This window comes from Gopherus flavomarginatus, chromosome 4 (assembly GCF_025201925.1).
Source record: "Gopherus flavomarginatus isolate rGopFla2 chromosome 4, rGopFla2.mat.asm, whole genome shotgun sequence".
NCBI lineage: Eukaryota > Metazoa > Chordata > Testudines > Testudinidae > Gopherus > Gopherus flavomarginatus.
Window position 1 is genome coordinate 30,497,580 of NC_066620.1, and position 19,398 is coordinate 30,516,977.

At 41.9% G+C, this 19,398-nt stretch overlaps 1 protein-coding gene across 10 annotated transcripts in view; it reads left to right on the top strand.

Moving 5' to 3' along the window:
• The window catches only part of FOXN2 (forkhead box N2), a 158,114-nt gene that overhangs the window by 135,401 nt on the left and 3,315 nt on the right, over positions 1-19,398 (top strand). For 9 of the 10 annotated variants that reach the window (XM_050951915.1, XM_050951911.1, XM_050951912.1 and 6 more), the window contains 3 exons: positions 510-634; positions 13,076-13,140; positions 19,149-19,217. In XM_050951915.1, the coding sequence (XP_050807872.1) occupies positions 510-634; positions 13,076-13,140; positions 19,149-19,217 (259 nt within the window). The remainder of the gene's footprint in view (positions 1-509; positions 635-13,075; positions 13,141-19,148; positions 19,218-19,398) is intronic. The other variant, XM_050951916.1, reaches the window with a different exon arrangement.

The following is a 19,398-nucleotide window of genomic DNA, read 5'->3' on the forward strand; positions in this document are numbered from 1 at the left end:
AAAGACTGGCTAAAACAAAAAAAGTTACAAACACTTTAAACCTCCCAGTCCTTTTCAGATGCTTACCTTGCAGTTTTTGCTAATATGACTCTACTAATATGTACATTTCCTCATCTTCCTCATGCCAGGCTCAGTTGACATACTACCTGGGCTCATTTCACACAACTCCCTACATTCCTAGAGTGCAGGGGAGAGAGGAGGGAATCCCAACTTTGGGACCCTATTTCTGGGGGGTAGAAAGGGGGCCCATATCACTGCCCCTCAAATGGCTGAAGAGACTTTCTTCAGACTTACAAAAATATTTAGCATGGACTGAAATCAAACTTTGCAAGTTCTAGCTGAGAAAATGGTGAGGGAAAATGGGTTTAGAATGGAAATACCATAGCCTATAGTCAGTGTTGATACAATGGATGTTTAATATTAGTATTGTAACAGTGGACTCCTCTATGGCTTGTTTACTAATTTCTCCTAAATCTTCTAATTCACACTACTATGTTTCCCCCCTCCAGGTGAATGGAAAAGGTTCATTATGGTGTGTTGATCCAGAATATAAGCCAAATCTTATACAAGCACTGAAAAAGCAACCTTTTCCCTCAGCACTTGCATTTTATACCCCACCGGCTTCACCACCGAGGTAGGCAAATTTTCCGTTACAAGTATAGCATTAAGTTATGGTAACCTTTCCCAAAGAACACAACAGCCTGGGCAACCTATAACACAAAGGAAGTAGTTATTTGGGGGAAAAAATGAGGTGACCAGTTATGCCTCCCAAACTCTATTGTTTCCTGACATGGGAGTGGAGAGGAATGGAAGTAGAGGATTGGGAGAAAGAGACAAAATACTGCATGGAAGGTTGGTTAATAGATTGAAAATGACTGGTGGAGAGAAGGAGATGAATGGGGCTCAGGGAGGGAAGTGGGCTGAATGGACAAGGAAGTGAGAATCTAGTGAGTCTAGATTTTTTCAGGCTGATACATCAGGACACCTGTCTTCTGAGAAGCATTTGATATCTGTGGGGAAGGAGGAAAAGTGTATGAAGCAAGTGGGCAGGAAGGAGGGCTCCCTCTCCAGAAAATCTGGGACACCTTTCAAAAATGGAGGTGGAGAAAACAGTTTTTAACCCTGTGTATTTTGTTCTCCCCTAAACTCAACTCATAGCTATGTTTTCTAACCCATTCTTGCAAGCCCAGCATCTTTTTGTGTCCTTTGTTAATCTCCTGGGTTTTCATTTGGGTTGGTTTGTTCGTTTTTACTGCTTGTCTTCTGCTGGTTCCTCTTCCCTTTATGTGCACCGTGTTCTTTCTCTACTCTCACTTTCTCCCTGTTCTTTCTTCCCAATGTGACTCTATCAGGGACATAGCTAGGAGCAGCACAAAGAGGAGCTACTGCTATTAGCAAGTCTTTGGGCTGCCTTTCAGCTATTTTCAGGTTTGTTGGGAGCAAATATCCCTTCTTGTCTCACTAACAACTTGATGCGGGGTGAGTAGCTGTCTGAACATCTGTGGGTAGCAGTACTGCACCGTGCCCTGGGTTTTGTGTAAGTGGGACAAAATCCCAGTTTCAGTGGAACTGACTAGCTTGGAATGTCTGGGCATCTTAAACTTAAAGAAAAGGCAGTAGAAAAAAAATAGTGACTTATTGAAAACACTTATTTGCTGACATATCTACAAAGCAGGGACGGGCAAACTTTTTGGCCTGAAGTCTGCAGTGGGTTTCAGAAATTGTATGGAGGGATGGTTAGCGGAATCTGTGCTTCCCCAAACATCCAGGCATGGCCTGGCCCCTGCCCTCTATCTGCTCTCCCCTTTTCTTGACCCTGACAGCCCCCCCCCCCCCCGGACTCCTGCCCCATCCAACCCACCCGTTCCCTGATGGCCCCCCCCGGACCCCTACCCCATCCAGCCATCCCTTCTCCCTGTCCCCTGACTGCCCCCAGAACCCCTGCCCCGACTGCAGGGGAGGGGGAATAGCAAGGGAGGGGTCAGGGGCTAGCCTCCCAGGCCAGGAGCCCAGGGCCAGGCAGGAGGGTCCCGCAGGCCAGATGTGGCTTGTGGGCCATAGTTTGCCCACTTCTGCTACAAAGGAATACTCCATACTTCTATATAGAAACTATATCTATTCATGTTGGAGGATTTCTTTTGTATGTTCATACTATTTTAAAAATAAAATACTTTAAAAAGTTAAATTGGAAAAATAAAAATATATATTTAAAAGTATGTAATCTAAGCTGAGGATGGTAGATGATTCAACTCTAATGAATAAAGAGAAATATTTCAATATTACTTTCTTCTAGAACTTATAATTGCTAGGTCTACCACAAAACTCAACTTGGCATTTTACTTTTTAAATGAAACTGCTACACTGACCCTTGGATTTGACACCCTAATGCAAGCGTTTAAATACATAGTAGTGAATAAAAAGCTTTGCATAGCTTGGTGGCTTACACTTGGGTTTTGTATTCTCTTATTTACAAAAGTGGTCTCTAACCATCTAGCTGTGTTAAGCCATATGTGATCATTCTTCTGTTTGAAAGAGCCCAGCAGAAGAATTTGAAGCTATTGTAAGGCACTTGAAAAGTGTATTTGGCACTTTGGGATATATATGTTAAAAATAATCTATTTTAAAATCTATTTTAAAATGTCTAACTGCAAAGCACTTTTTTATAATATATAGCTGCATTTATTTAGAAAGAAATCACTATTGGAATAAAAACATTAATAAAAATCATTGCAGAAAATTTGAGTACTATTAAATATTCAAAACTAAAAGTGTCATAATATGATTCATGGTCTTTTCAGGCTTCTTGTTGTCAAAACAATGGCAACTGAAACAACAGTCATTAGATTCTAGAAGGTGATGTGTTTTACAAGAGCTAGTATTTTTGCGTAATGGGCATGAGCTTCTCTGTAGATAAAATTTGAAGTGAAGGCTCTGTCCTAAAAACCTTTGTTCATGAGTTTGTTTGTTTTTTGTCTTGTTTGCAGAGTCAAACCCTAAATTCATAAGGACCTGATCCTGCAGACACTGAAGTAGAAGTAACTTCATTCATATGAATAGTCCTCATTGACAACAGCGGGGACCACATAAGTGAGAAACTTTACTCCAAATGCATAAGTATTTGCAGGATCAGGTCCCAAATTTGTAGCACTTTTGTTGTTTGTAGTTTTTTCTTTTTCATTGTGTCCCTGCCCACAGGTATATGGGATCTTGGGGAGCAATTACCACACAGGTGGGGTGCCAATTAATTTCTTAAAGGGAAAAGGAAGTGGTGGGAATTTAACAATGAAATGCGATGGGATGGGGTGTATAAGGTGTTTACAATAGACAGTGATGGGGGGGGTTCTTATTGAACAGTGTAGGGGGTTTTAACAGTGGGGTACAGTAAGTGGGGTTCAGCACAATGGGATACAGTACAGTCAATAAGTAAGTTAACCTTATATAGGAACAACTCTAGATACAGTGTGGAATGCAAAACGTACCCAAAAGAAAATGCAAAATAAAATGGTAGCTTCTATATAAAAATGGTATACAAAGTATATTTAGAAAAATGGAGGCAACTAATGGGGTGTTCGTTATAACCACAAGTAAAATGTGAGTCACAGTGCAATAATACATTATGAGTGATAAGTGAAATTATGTAATGTAGGAAATTACTGACTTAATTTGTGAGGCTGTGATAGCAAGAGTGTACCTAAAAGCTGGGTCAAGAAACAGGAGGGGGGAGGGGAGGGAGTGATTAGTGGTATCTGAGGAGAGGAAAGTGCAGCTGCAAGCAGCGAGAGACTCTGAAGCCCCGAGCAGCAGTCTTCAGGAGCCTGCGGGCTGGAGGTATGGGAGACAAGAGCAGCTGGAGTGCACTTAAGGGGAGTCTGGGAGCAGCAAGAGGGGAGGGTGCTGAACGTGTAAGCGATGAGAAGGCACGTGGAGAATGGGGGTGACGGCTGAGGGAAGAAACAGGCTGCAGCAGCGGAGAGCACTTCAGGGAAGAAACAGGCTGCAGCAGCGGAGAGCACTTCAGGGAAGTTGTGGAGCAGCAGGGTGAAGACAAACAGAGCAGTGTGATGGTGATCTTTGGTAGGGGAGGGGCAGCGGAGGAGCGGGGGCACGAACACAGGGGAGACAGGGAGAGGCAGCAGAGAGGTGTAAAGAAGGGCTAGAGGGACACCCAAAAAAAAAAAAGAAGAAAAGAAGTGGCAAAGGGTTTGGGAAGTTACACGGGGGGGAGAGGGAAGCAGCAAGGGGTTACAACAGGGAGACATGGAGAAGTACACAGAGGGAGAGATTGGGGCAGGAGAAAAACAGACATGGGAAAGTTCAGGGAGAGATTGGGACAGCGGGAAGACGAATTCAAGCAGTAAAAACCTTATCTATCCTCTAACTTAATCAAACTTATATAAATTACAAGCAGCTTATACAAAGTAATAAAACAGGTACAGAATGCAACCAGGCAATGGCTTTTTAAAATCTATCTTAATCAAGGACTAGGCAAAACAACAAATCTTACAATTCTAAGCAAACTATAACAATCAACTAAACAGAGCAACAAAACAGCAAACTATAACAAGGCGGGTGAAACTTACAAGCTCTACAATCTTAGCAAACTATGACTTATTAAACTAAAAAGCAAAACCTACGGTGCACCTTATGCTATGGGGAAGTTACAGAAGGCAGAGTGGTATGTGCCCAGGATACAGCTCCCAAGGAAGCCAAGGGATGGTGGCTGCAGCAGTGGATACAGCTGAAAGCAGGGAGCAGAGCTTAGCAGCGGCACAAGCTTATTTTTAGCAGCAAAGCGCTGCGGAGTTTAAGAGAGGTTTTAAGACACAGACTAAGGTTTAGCTTGAGTCTGTGTGCTATGGAAACAGAGCCAGCAACTAAAGTAATAAAATAAAAGTATGGAAAGTTTCACAGAGGGAGTCTTACCAGTCCCCAAGGCAGCAGCAAAGTCAGAAGCAGCAGCAACATCAGAACAAGCAAGGAGGGCTCGGTATGGTCTCGATAATCAGGAGCTCTCTCAGGCAGCAATTCGTTCTTCGTGGGGGGGGGGTTTAAAAACCGGGGGTACGCTCAAAAATAAAACGAGAGTGGAGAAAGGACCCCCCAAAACCCCTGGCTGATCAGACCAGGCAGCAATGCAGGAACCTTTCTGATGTCTGTTTTTAAAGGCAAACTTAGGCAGTTTCCCGCCAGTAATCCTGATAGGCTCCCTCTGTCACAGGGGAGGAGGCACAGGGAAAAAACTGCAGGTGAGCACAGAGACATGCCTGGGCAGGGTCCTGTGCAATAGGTGACTCAAAAGCACATGAGGCCTATGACTCATGCCCAGGATCTTAAAAGCACAATAGGTCTTGCAGCTCTAGACATTGCCTGCCCTACACCAAGCCCAGGTTCAACAAGGTGATAATAGGACTAACCCTTTGAACAGGGCAGTGGTCCCACTTAGCACGCAGCACAAGTGGCCATCCCTTTGAGAAGGGCAGTGGCTCTTGGTAAACAACTTAACAGCCAGGGAAGGGCGGCCACAGGAGGAGAACAAAAACAAAATGGAGTATGGGGACAGCTGTAAGAAACAAAATGGAATAGGAGGATAGCTGTAACAGACATATTGAAGCCAGGCAACAGTCTCACACTAATTATGTTAGTTACTGCACATAATGTGAAATACTGGCCCTATTGAAATCAATGGCAAAATTTCCATTGACTTCAATAGGTCCAGGATTTCACCTCAGGCTTTATTATTGCGTATCTTTTTTTTTTTCTTTTCTATTAACTAAATGTTTGATATATTTTCTTCTGTCTTTTGAAGTCTTTTTAAATTCCTCCTTTAAAAAAGTTACATTTCTAGGCCTCTGATCTGTGCAGGAAAGGGATACATTCGTCCTTCTCTTTTTTCTTAGCCTAAGTTTTGGCTATGTCTAAATTACAAGTTTAAGTCGACTTAAGTTATGTCAACCTACTGCCACTGCTGTAATTAAACCACCTTGCATGTCCTCACTATGCTCCATGTGTTGGCAAAGCAAATCCTCAGTAGCAGCTCTTGCATCAACACAGAGAGCTGTGCACTGTGGGTAATTAGCCCTCTGTGCAACTGGTGCAGGATGTTTTGGGAAGGGTTTGTAATGCCTCATGGGGGCAGGTTTAGTGTCACATGATGCAGGTTTCTCAGTCCCATCATTCGATGGGTATCCTACTAAATTGCCAGCTGCTTTTCAAATGCCCTGCTAACCTGCAAGCCAACCATATCTGTTAGAAAGCATGGATCCTGCATCACTCTTCAATATTGTGCTGTGTCTTATGAACATAAGGCTATAAGAAGAGCTCAGTGTGGGGCTATTTGGCTGGGGGAAGCTGTGAAGGAACATTTTAACATTGAGCCAAAGCAATATGTGTTTCTGTAGTGTGCTGAGCCTGGCATTGTTTGTTTGCACCATGCTATAAACTTTGTATGATTGCTGTATGTGCCCAACTCTTATAATTCATGTGCACCTATTGCTATTGTCTTGAATGTTAGCACCAGCCACCATGTGATGGAGAATAATAAAGATAAATTCAGTTTCCAAAAGTAGATTTTTATTCCACACCCATGCAAACATACCTATGTAATACTGAGGTAAACTTCATACATGCAGGGGAAAGTATCTTTAAAGGGATGGAAGAGGGAATTCATAAGCACATACAACTGGCTGTAAGAGCCTCCTTGGGGTATGTGCAGCTGTCATGTTTAATCTCCCATGGGGTGGAGTGCCTTGGGTATTGCTGTGGCCCCAGAAGATACATGGAATTGGTGGGCAGGGATGGGGGGAAGGGGAGTGTAGGGAGGTCCTTGTGATTCTCTCTCCCAGCCTCCCTACAGTGATTTCTCCACCCAGACCCAGGAAATCCACCACCTTCTGTGTACTCCAGGCAGCATCATGTTTGCTGCATGGAGCTGACATGCTCATCTGAGTAGTCGCACTGCAAATTCGTGGATATCTGTTTTATATCATTTTTATGGATCACGGATTGGATGTGGATACAAATTTTGTATCTGAGCAGGGCTCTAGCTATGTGAGCTCTCCACACTGAGCAAACAGGAAGAGCAATTTCAAAACTCCATGGGGCTTTAAAAAGAGAGGAGCACATATCTGTGTACCTGGCTGCAGAGCAGTGGAGTTCAAAACAGTGATCAGAGCAGTCACAGTGGGCATTGTGGGATACCTCCTGGAGGCCACTTTGGATGTCGTAAACAATGCAGTATCTACACTAACACTGCATCATTCTAACCAGATTGCCTTAAGTTCTTGTCGGCGTAGCAGGAAAGTTAAAGCAGCGGTAGGAGTACATCTCCATAGTTAGGTCAATGTAAGCTGCCTAATGTCGGCTTAACTTTGTAGTGTAGAGAAGCCCTTAAATCTTAATCCAATAGTTCTTAGAGAGCTGTGGTTTAAGGCATAAGTAAATATTACTCTAAAGTTTTATTGTGAACAGAGTAATTCAGACATTTAGCTTCAGCTGTTATTTCAGCAGTAGTACTGCAAGGAAGCAGTTTCTAAATAATAACAATAATTAATAAACATATATATGGTATTAGTGAGACCAGTACTCAAATAATGAGTACTGTTCTGGTGTCAGCATTTTAAAAAAAGAATGGAAAAATTGGAGAGGGTGGAAAAAATGTCTTACAGTGAGAGACTTTTAGCGTTTACAATCTATTTAGTTTATCGAAAAGAAGATTCAGAGGTGATTTGATTACAGTGTATAAGGACCTTCACATGAAGAAAATACCAGGTACTAAATGGCTGTTTAATCTAGCAGAGAAGGAGATAACAAGAACCAATGTCTGGAAGCAGAAACCAGACATATTCAAATAAGAAATTAGGCACAAATTTTTAATAGTGTGTGATTAACCATTGTTGAAAACTAACAAGGGAAGTGGTGGATTCTCCATCACTCGATGTCTTAAAATCCAGATTAGATGCTTTCAGGAAGTTATGCTTTAATCAAACACAAATTGTTATTCTCAGTATAGAGATATCTGAGTGAAATTTAATGGCCTCTGGTATCCAGCAGTTCAGACAAAAAGATCAAATCATCCTTTCTGGCCTTTATGAATCTAAATGCTACTTTTATTAGTGAACAAAATATATATCTATAATAATGCCAAACAGAATGTTATAATCCCTCCACCCCCATCCCAAAAGCTTAATCTATCCTTGAAGAGAAATAAAATGATGGTTACTGTGCCAGAGGAAGCCCCAGATTTCATCAAGAGGGCTTGTATTTGTAGTCAGTAATATTTTAGCATGGTCTTAGAGCTATTGTTCACTTGTTGTCCCAAAAAACATAATTGTTGCCTTTTTAAATTTTGGTCAGCTTCTGATGTACAGGACCCGTTTTTAGACATAAATCTTTGGTACTGTAAATGATTGGCATAGTTAATGTACTTTGTTTCTGTGAAACCTGTTAAGCAAGTTGAGTATAGTGAGTATGGCCAGTTTCTAATATATGCATTTTGCCTTTAGGTTATGGTGATCACCTAGATCCTGATCCTGCACACACTTAAGCATGTGCATAGCTTTCCTCTTGTGATTAGTTCTACTGAAGTCAAATTATAGGTGGACATAGTGTTTGCAGGATCTGAGCCCATGTGAAAGGACAGGTTGCTATATTTCTTGCACACTTGCCACTTCATCACTTTATGTGAAGGACTGCAAATCAAACAATGTCGTGTAGATCCCTTATTTAGTTGTGATTTTCCATTCTTTGAATAAATTCTCCTTGTTCATCCTCTCCTGCACCACATCAACCTATCCAGACAAAAAATTGAAATAGCTGTGTTTGTTTATAGAGCTAAACTGTTATGTTTTCTTGGATGGTGAATGTGACAATTTTCAGAGCCAATGACAACAAGATTGATATCAGTAACTACCACCAAACATAATGCAGGCTAGCAACGTACCAGTTTTGTTACACACCTCAATTAGTGCACTTTTGTCCCTGATATGCTGCACCATTGCTAATCTAGTTATGAAACCCCTTTCAGCAGAGACTGTTAACTATGCCAAATTGAAATTATGATTATATGATGAGGATGAATCCTCAGTGGGCCCGACACAGCCCCCGGTGGTGGCTCGGTGGCTAGAGCCTCGAAAAGACCTTTGGCCTCCCTCAGCCACCCACGAAGGGGTCAGTGGAGCGCTTCTCCTTGGTTCCGCGCTCAGAAGGGGACCAAGTGTTGGGACCTGCGGCTCTGGTGGGGACGCAGAGTAACACACCTCTATTTTCATCCTCCCCCAATGAGGCAATCATGGCACCTCCTCCTCCTGTGCCTCAGGAGGATACAAAACCCACCAAGAACATTTGAAAAGAGTGGCATTAAGCCTCAACCTACAAGCTGAGGAGGTGGAGGCACCTTTGGACTCCCTCTTCGATGTCCTCTCGGCTACAGTGCCAGCCAGGGTGGCTCTCCACCTCCACGAAGGAGTGGCAAAGATGTCCAATGCCCAGTGGAGACCCCGGCTTCCTTGTCCCCCATCTCCAAGAAGGCAGAACAAAAGTATTTTGTGCCCGCTAAGGGGCACGAGTATCTATATACCCACTCCACTCCCAACTCTCTAGTAGTTGAGGTGGTCAACCATAAGGAGCATTAGGGCCAACCCGCTCCTACCCCTAAGAATAAGAACTAGAGGAGACTAGACTTGTTTGCTAGAAAGATTTATTCTTCTTTGAGCTTCCAACTGAGGGTGGCGAACCACCAAGCCCTGCTGGGCAGATATGACTTTAACTTGTGGGGCTCAATGCCAAAGTTTGTGGACTCCTTCCAGGAGTGTGAGAAGAAGGAGTTAAAGGTTCTAGTTGAGGAGGGCACAGCTGCCACCAGAGTGGCCCTTCAGGCAACCTCGGATGCTGCAGACACGGATGCAAGATCTATGGCCTCTGCAGTGTCCATAAGAAGAGTGCTGTTCCTCCTGTTATCTGGGCTGTCCAGTGAGGCACAGAGCTCCTTGCAGGACCTCCCATTCGACGGCAAGGCCCTGTTCACGGAACAAACAGACAGGAAGTTACACGGTCTCAAGGACTCCCGCACGACATTAAAGACTCTTGGTCTCTGTGTCCCGGCCCCGGCCAGGACCAAGTTCAAGCTGCAGCTAGCCCCCAGTCAGGCCACCCACTCCAGATACGAGTCCCCTTCTAAAAAATCAAGGGACTATAAAAAGCGCTCACAGCGGCAGTCTTGGCCTGCACCCCAGCCTGGGCCCTCCAAGGGCAAGCAGGCGGGTAAGCACCAGTTTTGATGGGACATCCGGGGATGACTTACCAGTTTGTACCAGGGATCCACCCAATCTTCCCTTCTCCAACCGCTTATGTACTTTCCTCCCAGAGTGGTTGCTGCTGATGTCAGACTGATGGGTCCTCAACACGATCTCCCAGGGCTATACCCTCCAGTTTCTCTCTACCGCACTTGAAGGGCTTGGGTCGCCTCTTCCCTTATGTTAAACCCCTGGTCCCTCCATTTGGACCTCCGTTTGAGCCGCTTGCTAAATGCTTCTGGTCCCACCTCTCATGGAAAGTAGCCTTTTTTGTGGCAATCACATCTGTTAGGAGTGTCTCGGAGCTTCGGGCCCTGACCTCTGAACCCCCATACCCGGTGTTCCATGAGGATAAAGTCCAGCACCCTTCGTTCCTCCCTAAGGTGGTTGCCACCTATCATATGGGCCAAGACATTTTCCTACCGGTGCTCTGTCCCAAGCCCCACACATCCAGTGAGGAGCGCCACTTATATGGAAGTGGCACTAGATGTGAGACGGGGTCTGGCTTTTTACCTGGAACTTATAAAACCATTCAGGAAGTCTTCACAACTGTTCATCGCCACGGCTGAATGCATGAAAGGTCGGCCGATCTCCACTCAGCGGCTCTCCAACTGGATCACTTCATGTGGCACATACTTGTTACGACCTGGAGGGAGTTCCCCTGCCGCCGATTGTGAGGACGCACTCAACTAGCGTGCAAGCCTCGTCAGCTGCCTTTCTGGCTCACGTCCCTATTCAGGACATTTGTAGGGGTGCCACATGGTTGTCAGTCCACATGTTCACCTCACATTATGAAATCGTCTCCCAAACTAGGGAGGACGCCAGGTTCGGCAAGGCAGTGCTCCGTGAACTCTTATCCACCTCTAACAGGTATAGCTTGGAGTCACATATTGTGAAATGCACATGAGCAATCACTCGAAGAAGAAAAGACAGTTACCTTTTCCGTAACTAGTGTTCTTCGGGATGTGTTGCTCATGTCCATTCCACATCCCGCCCTCCTTCCCCTCTCTTGGAGTTGTCTGGCAAGAAGGAACTGAGGATGGGGGGAGCACGCAGCGCCCCTTATATCGCACCATAGTGGTGCCACTCCAGGGGTTGCTAGGGGCACTCCCGTATGGGTACTCCTAAAGGAAAAACTTACGGCACCGGTGCATGTGGCGAGCACGCACACCTGTTGTGGAATGGACATGAGCAACACATCTCTGTAACATCAGTTACGGAAAAGGTAACTGTCTTTTGCTAACTATGATAATTCTGAAAATAAGGTTGCCTAACTTTTTAGGCACCCAGGTTTTTTAATCTTTAATCATGGGCCATGCTCACTGCAAAGCTCTGATTATACACTGAGCTTGAAAAATCTATCATTGCCTACTAACCTGAGGTCAAATCCTTCTACAATGGTAAGAAAGACCTATGTTCCATGAAATTTGAAAGAATAAAACAGTTGTGCACTGTTTGTTGTATATGGCATTTAATTGCAACATATTGCTAATCAAATTTCTTTTGTATATATATTTTTCATGAAATCTAACATACTACAAGGGCTGGTTGAGTATCAAAAATAATTTTCTGAATATGCTACTTGATTAATTTCACTTGTTTGTATTGAATAATGTATTCACAGAATAGTATATGGCCAGCTTTGAGATGGTCAGATAATACAAAAAAGTACCTGTCAAATAATTTTATTTGACAAATACTTGTGAAATTTGTCAATTAATGTATGAGACAAGTCCTGCTTAAGCAGTCCTGCTTACTATATATCCTTCTTTATTTTTTTCTGTTCCTCCTTTTCTTCCTTGTTTTTTCTCTCATTTTTGTGTTTTCTGTAATATTACGGTGTATCGCTTCCTGCATTGTCTTTAGTGTCTCAGAGACCAATATAAAAGATAGAGGTGGAGGAGCGCACAATCTCCAAAGGCAACATCTAGGAGACAAGCCAACTTCCCCTCACCTGCCCACGGACTCCGTTTGGGGGCTTAAGTGTCTGATTAATTTGAAGACCCTCTCCTCAGCTCCCCATTTCCTTTGGAAAAAGAAGTCTCTCTGTTCCTTCCTTCCACTGTAGTCTTCTGGCTATGAGTGTGTCTGGGAGTCCTTTACTTTGCCCCACTTCCAAGCCTCCTGGCTGCTGTGAAGGGAAGAGGCACATATATGTGTTGCTTTACTGCTCCCTTATCCTCAGGTTTTGAATCCTCCTCACCGGTAAAAAGTTCCATTGCCTGCTTCTACTTCTGTTCAGAGCTTTCTCTAGCAACTGCAGAGTGAGATTAATTTAATTTGTCATTGACCACTACATTTTGATTAGCAGCAATGAAACTGACAGGACTCTTGACATTCTTCATTTAGTTTCAGCCAGGCAAAATCCTTAGCAACAGTCGAGGCACCTGAGTTCTGGACATCACTTCACTGATTTACACTTAGGTCATATTTAGAAAGTTTCTTCATAACCATAAAGGCTAGAGCTTTTAAAAAAAATTTAATAAACACTTAGAATCTGCAGAAGTTGATGGCTGGCCAAACAAAGTTTCCTAATCACCCCAAAGTGAATGGGCTTTTCTGAGTCCTGAATTTAAATCTATGTAGTACTATAATCAGACTGGCTTGCTTACTATCTAGCTACCTAAAGTAGTAGAAATTATGGGGCTTCCTTGGCTTACCTCTCCTATTTTAATGACCTTTTTCTTTTAACTTTTTGTGGCATAGAAATTTCTTCACTTCATCTATTCACAGTATATTAAATTTAGTACTATTTATGGTTTTAGTAAAAAATTTTTTCTTTTCAGTAGGTCATCCTGTCCTCATTACTTAACTTCAGTACTTAAGCAGAATCATGGCCGGTCTCTCAAAGGTAATTATGGCATTAATATTCTGTATGTTTTGCCCTCCCACAATGTTATTCATATTCAGAATAAATTGTAGTCTAAAATGTGCAGATGGACCTTTGTCAAAGTGTACAAAGACTCTTTCAGAAAAGTCAGTTAATAGAGTGCTCCTTAGTTGTCCTAGTGTGTCTTTGCTTTAAACTGATTTTGTTCTTTTAGTAAATCCATCACAACAGCTATTTTAAAAAAAAGTTTACATTTTGTACTTTGGTGTAATTACACCAATGTGTGCAATATCATAGAGTTATATGGGCATATGCTGTACCTTTATGAAACAAGGATGTCATGGTGTAAGTAAATCCAGAGTAGCCTGGCTAACACTGCCATTCCACCACATAAATGCTCTGTGCAGGACATCCTGTTTTATGGCTAGTCTTATGGCCATGTCCTGCAAAGCTTTGTGTATTAAAATCCGCTTCTCTGTTCTCTTTGTTTTCTATTATCTGTGACAGTGGGAGAAAAATTCTTCTCTGATATAGCCCTGAGTCTGGTTATTTATGTTGTAAGGTACAGGAGTATCTGAAGATTTATGCTTAAAGTCATGATGATTAATGTGATAGCCAGAAGAGCCCTATGATTGCACCATGGGCCAGCACAACTCTCTGCAATGTCAAAAAATGTTAGCTTTTACCTTTCAGAGGAGAAAAACTGCATTTGGATAAACCACAAGGCAGAGGTGCAGGATTACAATTTCCTATGGTCTACTCATGAGATCCATAAAATACTATGGGACCCAGATGTGAGTCTCGCAGTTATGCAAAGGAGGAAACATAGCATGTCTATCTTTCGCCATCCTGGTGCTGAGAAGGGGTTCCACTCTTCAAGAAGCCAATCCTCCTTCATGGCCTTCTGTGTTCCAACAGCCAGTTAGGGCAGAGGATGGTTTGTAATAAAAACATGTGATGGTCCGCCTGGCAGTCTGAAGAGTACAGAGCTCTGTTAATGACATGACAGATGATAAAGATTCCCTTCCCTATGTATCTGAGATGCACCATTTCCTCTGCACCACTCCTTAACACAGGCTGTCCTTCTTTCAAAGGTTTCTTCCCTTCTCCTTTATTTTATTTTCAAGGGAAATTTAATTTGCCTTCAGATGAAGCAAATTCTAACAAGAAGCTGATTTTTCTGTCTGCCTTTACTGTGCAATATCTGGGGGGGGAGGGGTTGCCCCCCACCCTTTTTTAAAGGGAGGACTGTGCATCAGTCTTCATTGACAAGTGGGTGTCAACCATGGTGAACACATGTGACACTACATTTTCAAGCCAGCCTCAAGGGCATAGGAGGATACCATCCCTTTTATTCAAGAAAAAGTTTACTCCACTGGCTTGTTCTTTGTTTCCATTGGTACCATAGAACCTGTCACCAGATCAAATAGGTTTTGATGTATTTATTGGCTGTAGATAGAGCTGTTGACATCTTAATATGTAACACTCTTCCATATTCAGGTTATAGCTCTGTTTTCCCAACCGAATTAGTAATAAAATAAATATTAGATCACATAACCTTCCTTCTTATAATATAGATACACCTTTAAATCATCCCCCAAAAACGGTAATGGAGAGAGATTGGAAGGGCCTGAATGAGCACACTGTTAAGCATTAACAATATGTTTAGCTGATGTTATGGCTCAACAGGGTAATACAATTTTTTTCATTTCCCATGAGGACCTAAAAAATGTTGCCTCACAATCCCTATTTAAGCATGGTTATTTTTGTAGAGCAGATAGCACCTATAAGACACTTCAAAATGTCGTCATCCTTCTGTGTGATTTATGACTGTTGTGAGAACTTCACTCACTAGTGGCTCGAAGGCTGAAAAGATCTAAGCTGTACTGCTACTGAAAGCTAATGGAAATTAATTTTAAGTTGTGTGTATTTGGATCTGAAAATTCTCTGTTCAAGTCCTAGCAGAGTCCCGAATCTTCCTGTTCATATACTCAGTTACTGATCTGAACTACACTGTCTTGACTCTAATACATCTTAATGTGTGTCCACTCGACACAGTATATACGCCAAGTATATAGTGTACTTCAGTAGCCCTGACATTTATAGGGCTCTCTTTGATGCTGAAGTGAAGTATTTTATCATCACTAAAATACTTTATGATTTGTTCTGCTGTAGTAGCTCCAATAAAGAAACACTCTCATCCTCAGTATATAATGTGTTAATTTTTGGTCATACAACAGTCATGTATGTTTGGGATTCTTTGCCACATGGACAAAAAAGAAATGTTAGTTAACTGTAAGTGCATATTATGCCTTTCTGGTAGCCATTTCCTCATCCCAGACAGTTCTGTCTAATCTATCCATCTAGGTTTTGATGAGTGCAGTATAACAGGGATTTGAGATCTTGCAGTAGCCCTATCCTGTAGACTTTCTGATGTTCAACCAGGAAAAAATTAGTCATTAGGGCAATCCAGCTTTCACATTCAAAGGTAGTGTTATTGTTATATGTAAATGGTACATCTTTCACCTTAGCTTATCTCCATCTAAGGCCAAGCATAATTTTGGAACTTCATTTCTCCCTAAATAGGATAAGCGGCCTCTGATTTCAAAACATCGTATTCTGTACAGTGGTTCCAGAAATATACTAAAACCACCTTATACCTAGTACCTGAACTAAGATTCCTACAGAGCCTGTTGTATATGGCTGAATTCAGGGATTGCCTGATCAATAATAAGGCATATTCCACCAGAGGTTTAGTGTCCTGAGCAAGTAGGAAATGTGTCTGTAGAGGATCTCTGCTGATAGCAGTTTTGGAGAGGGGAGGGGTGTCAAGTGACTTAATCTGGATCTTGAACTGGCTGGTTGACAAGAAAATATATTGGTTCTATTATTTTTTTAAGCCATATAAGAATAACCTTATGCGCTCTTCTCAAATTCCAGTATGAGGCACAACTGACTTAATAGAACCTAAGCAGGAATTTAGTGGTGTAGCAGACAGGCAGATTAAATAATCAATGTCTTCAGCTGTATGTTGGGCTTTAGGCAAATGAAATGGGAGGTTAGTTTTAATTTTCAGCCACAGACCACCAGAAAAGTTAGTCAGGACTTTTGAGGATAGATCAGCTAGCTGTTTGTTCAGCAGGCAGCATTAAACTTCATTCATCCAAACCAGGTTTTTGGTTGTCCCATGATGCTGGACTAAGGATGTTTCCTGGCCTGTCTGCTGAACAGCTATTGAGCCTTTTCTGCACATTTTCCCTAGGGAATAAAGGATAGACATGTTTGTTCTAAGTATCCCAAGGGCTTGCTGTAGAATAAAATTCTGTATCTCACTCTTTTTTTAAATGACTGTGCTGATGTGGCCCATACAAGTTTGGGATTGCTAGTAAGAGACAATGAGTAACTGTTGACGGAAAGATGATGTATTTTGGGCTGGGGGTGGGGCATGTGACCCCGCGTGCTCCCCCCTTCCATGCATCACCTTTGATTTTAGTCATTCCAATTGATACACCAAGGGCATCAAGAATTCATATCAGTTCTAATTGAATTTCTGCATATTATACAACAGTTCAGAAAATCCTCTCTGTTAGAGGCAAGCCATTAGTGTTCCCGGGGTCTTAGGAGGCAGCTGTTGTTGAGACTGAAGACTTCTTTTAGCGTGTTCTTTAGCCATGGTGCTGGGGAAGCATAAATTTGGGAAAGTTCATTCCAGCAAGAGGGAGCAAGCCAAAATACATTAGTGGTGACCTGAAGAGCTGCTTATAAGGCGAAAGAAAGAACTGCAACTCATGAGTTCTGTGTTGGGGTACAGAGACGCAGAAACCATGCTTGCAGGTAGTTCTGTCTTGAATTATTGTTTATAACTCCTTGACATTTAACGAAGTGGTGTTTATATACCAACATCATATGCTAAAAGAAAATGTCTGTAGCAGCAAGTGATAATTCTGAACATTTCACTTCCTGATCAAGATAATGGAGCAAAATAATGGTTCACAACTTTTTTTTTTGTCAGTTCGTTACATAAGAGCTGTAAACCCAATGGTGGTGTTGCTGCCAACATCATTTTGGAAAGGAAAAGAATAAAAATCTCACGAGCTGTAGGGCAGACTGTAAAGGATTTTGTTTTAGCATTCTCCCATTTTAACAGTGAAAAATGTATATATTCTATAGTTAGCACTGAAAACAGAAGCTCAGTCCCCCCCACTTCCTGAAATAGTATCAAGCTGGCTTTTCATGGCCTTCTGTGAAGTGAATTCTAAGAAAAGCTTTGTAAATGCATAGACATTCTAGTAATTATCCAAATTGCTATACATGATCCCAAATGTGAGTTTGTTTTTCCTAAAAATTAAGCTGAATTCATCACTGGTCAAGGAGAAATTTGACCCAGTGTGATTGTTTATTTTGCTCTTGAAATGTAAATATATAGCTCCCATGTCTAAGGATGATAGCTATTCATTTAATAATAATAATTAGTAATAGTATTGCCATCAGGAGAAACAAAGAGCCATATGAGCTGCTGTGTACCACCAGTTTAAACTTCAACAGATGCTTAACATGGGAAAACTCTGAATTGCCAGCTTCTCTTCTCTTTCCCCATCCTGTTCAGCAGGATTGCAGGGTGCTGGTAGACTGTTCTCCCCCATAAAGGTTCCTTTCCCAGGCATTGCCCGTGATTCATTTCACAGTCCACCACTCCCCATACATGCTTACTCCCACTATGTGTTTTCCCTCTGTGAGACAACCATGATACTTCATAGGGGGTTCCCACCTTTGAAACACCTTGTTCCCTCATACCATAAACAACTGCTCTCCTTTTGTCTGACCCGTGCACCATACGTGAGAAATGTGTATCTGATTCTGTTATGCTGCTGAAAAAAGATCAGAGAGAGAATGTCTGTAAGGCCCATTTATTGCTTTCCTCTCCTTAAAATACATTTAAGATGCCCTGAAATCGCATAGAATAGGACAGACAGACAGAAACCTTTTCCACTAAATATTTGCAAGGCATATTTTTGGAAAGCGTGGTGTAAATAAAGAGAAAGTTGAGAAAATAGACATAGTTTAGTTTGATTTTTATTTTTAGATGGAGTAGTCCTGAGTAGGTGGATCACCGTCAGGAAAAGGTGTGCTCAGTAGCTCTAATGAGAACATAACAACAGCTCTTCTGTTGTGAGCAGAGAGCTAATTGCTAACCCAGCTGATTCTGATTCCAGTTAGTAACTTTAGTTGTTTTACAGTACTGTCCATTGTTGTTGTTGGGCTCTTCAAGAAACTGATGATTTCATCCTGCTGTATAGAATTTCTACAGCTATGTGTGTAATTTTAAGTAAAAGCAATGCTGTTTATCTAATTATTTTTAGGTCATCAATTGCCCATTTATTATTTATACTTTCATGCTCCCTAGATTGAAGAGTTCTATAAATGTTTTTCCTTTTGTTTCCCTGCTTGACTGTTGTTCCATTTGACATGTGGGTAATGTGATGGATATTGCAAGTAAAGCTCTTTGTATTCCACTAATGTAAAGATGCTACTCATCTGTGTTGAATCTCAGTGCTGTATTTAACTAATGCACCAAGTTCTAAGGCTGCTTAAGGCAGATCTCTGTTGTGGCAGATGGCTAATCTTTTTCTTTGTATTGTTATGAATAGCAAATATTCATAGATAAATATAACATTGCAGCCTGATCATACATATACAAAACTGCCTAATGTGAGGCTACTCTTCCTTGACTTCAGCTCTGGTAATGTACATTAGAAATGTACATTATAATGTTCATATCACCATTAAAATACACTGTGATTTGTTCTGCAATGGTAGTTCTAATCAAATCACATTCAATCATGCTCATAAGCTAATTTTTAAGCATGCAGCGGTCATGCCTGTTTGGGATTCTTTGACACGATTCCAATTCCTTGTGTGTCCAACTATAAATGCACATTATGGTTGCTGTTGTTACTTTTTAGCAGGATTCCTTGTTCTCCACCCAACCCCAAAATGAAACCTAACTTTTTGCTTCCTCTCTTTTACAGAATCTGATATTGATGCTGCTACTGCAATGATGCTGTTAAATACATCTATTGAACAAAGGATTTTAGACTGTAAGCATAAACAGTTTTATGTGTTGTTTTCTCCTTCACTGAAAGCTAAAAAAATTATAGCTGAAAATTTCAGAAGTGAGGTATGCTCTAGCTCAGTGTTTCTCAACCTTTTCAATAGCAATGGCTGGCTTGCTGCCTTCCTACACTGCGTCAGGGAGATCTCGGGAACTGGCACCGGTCC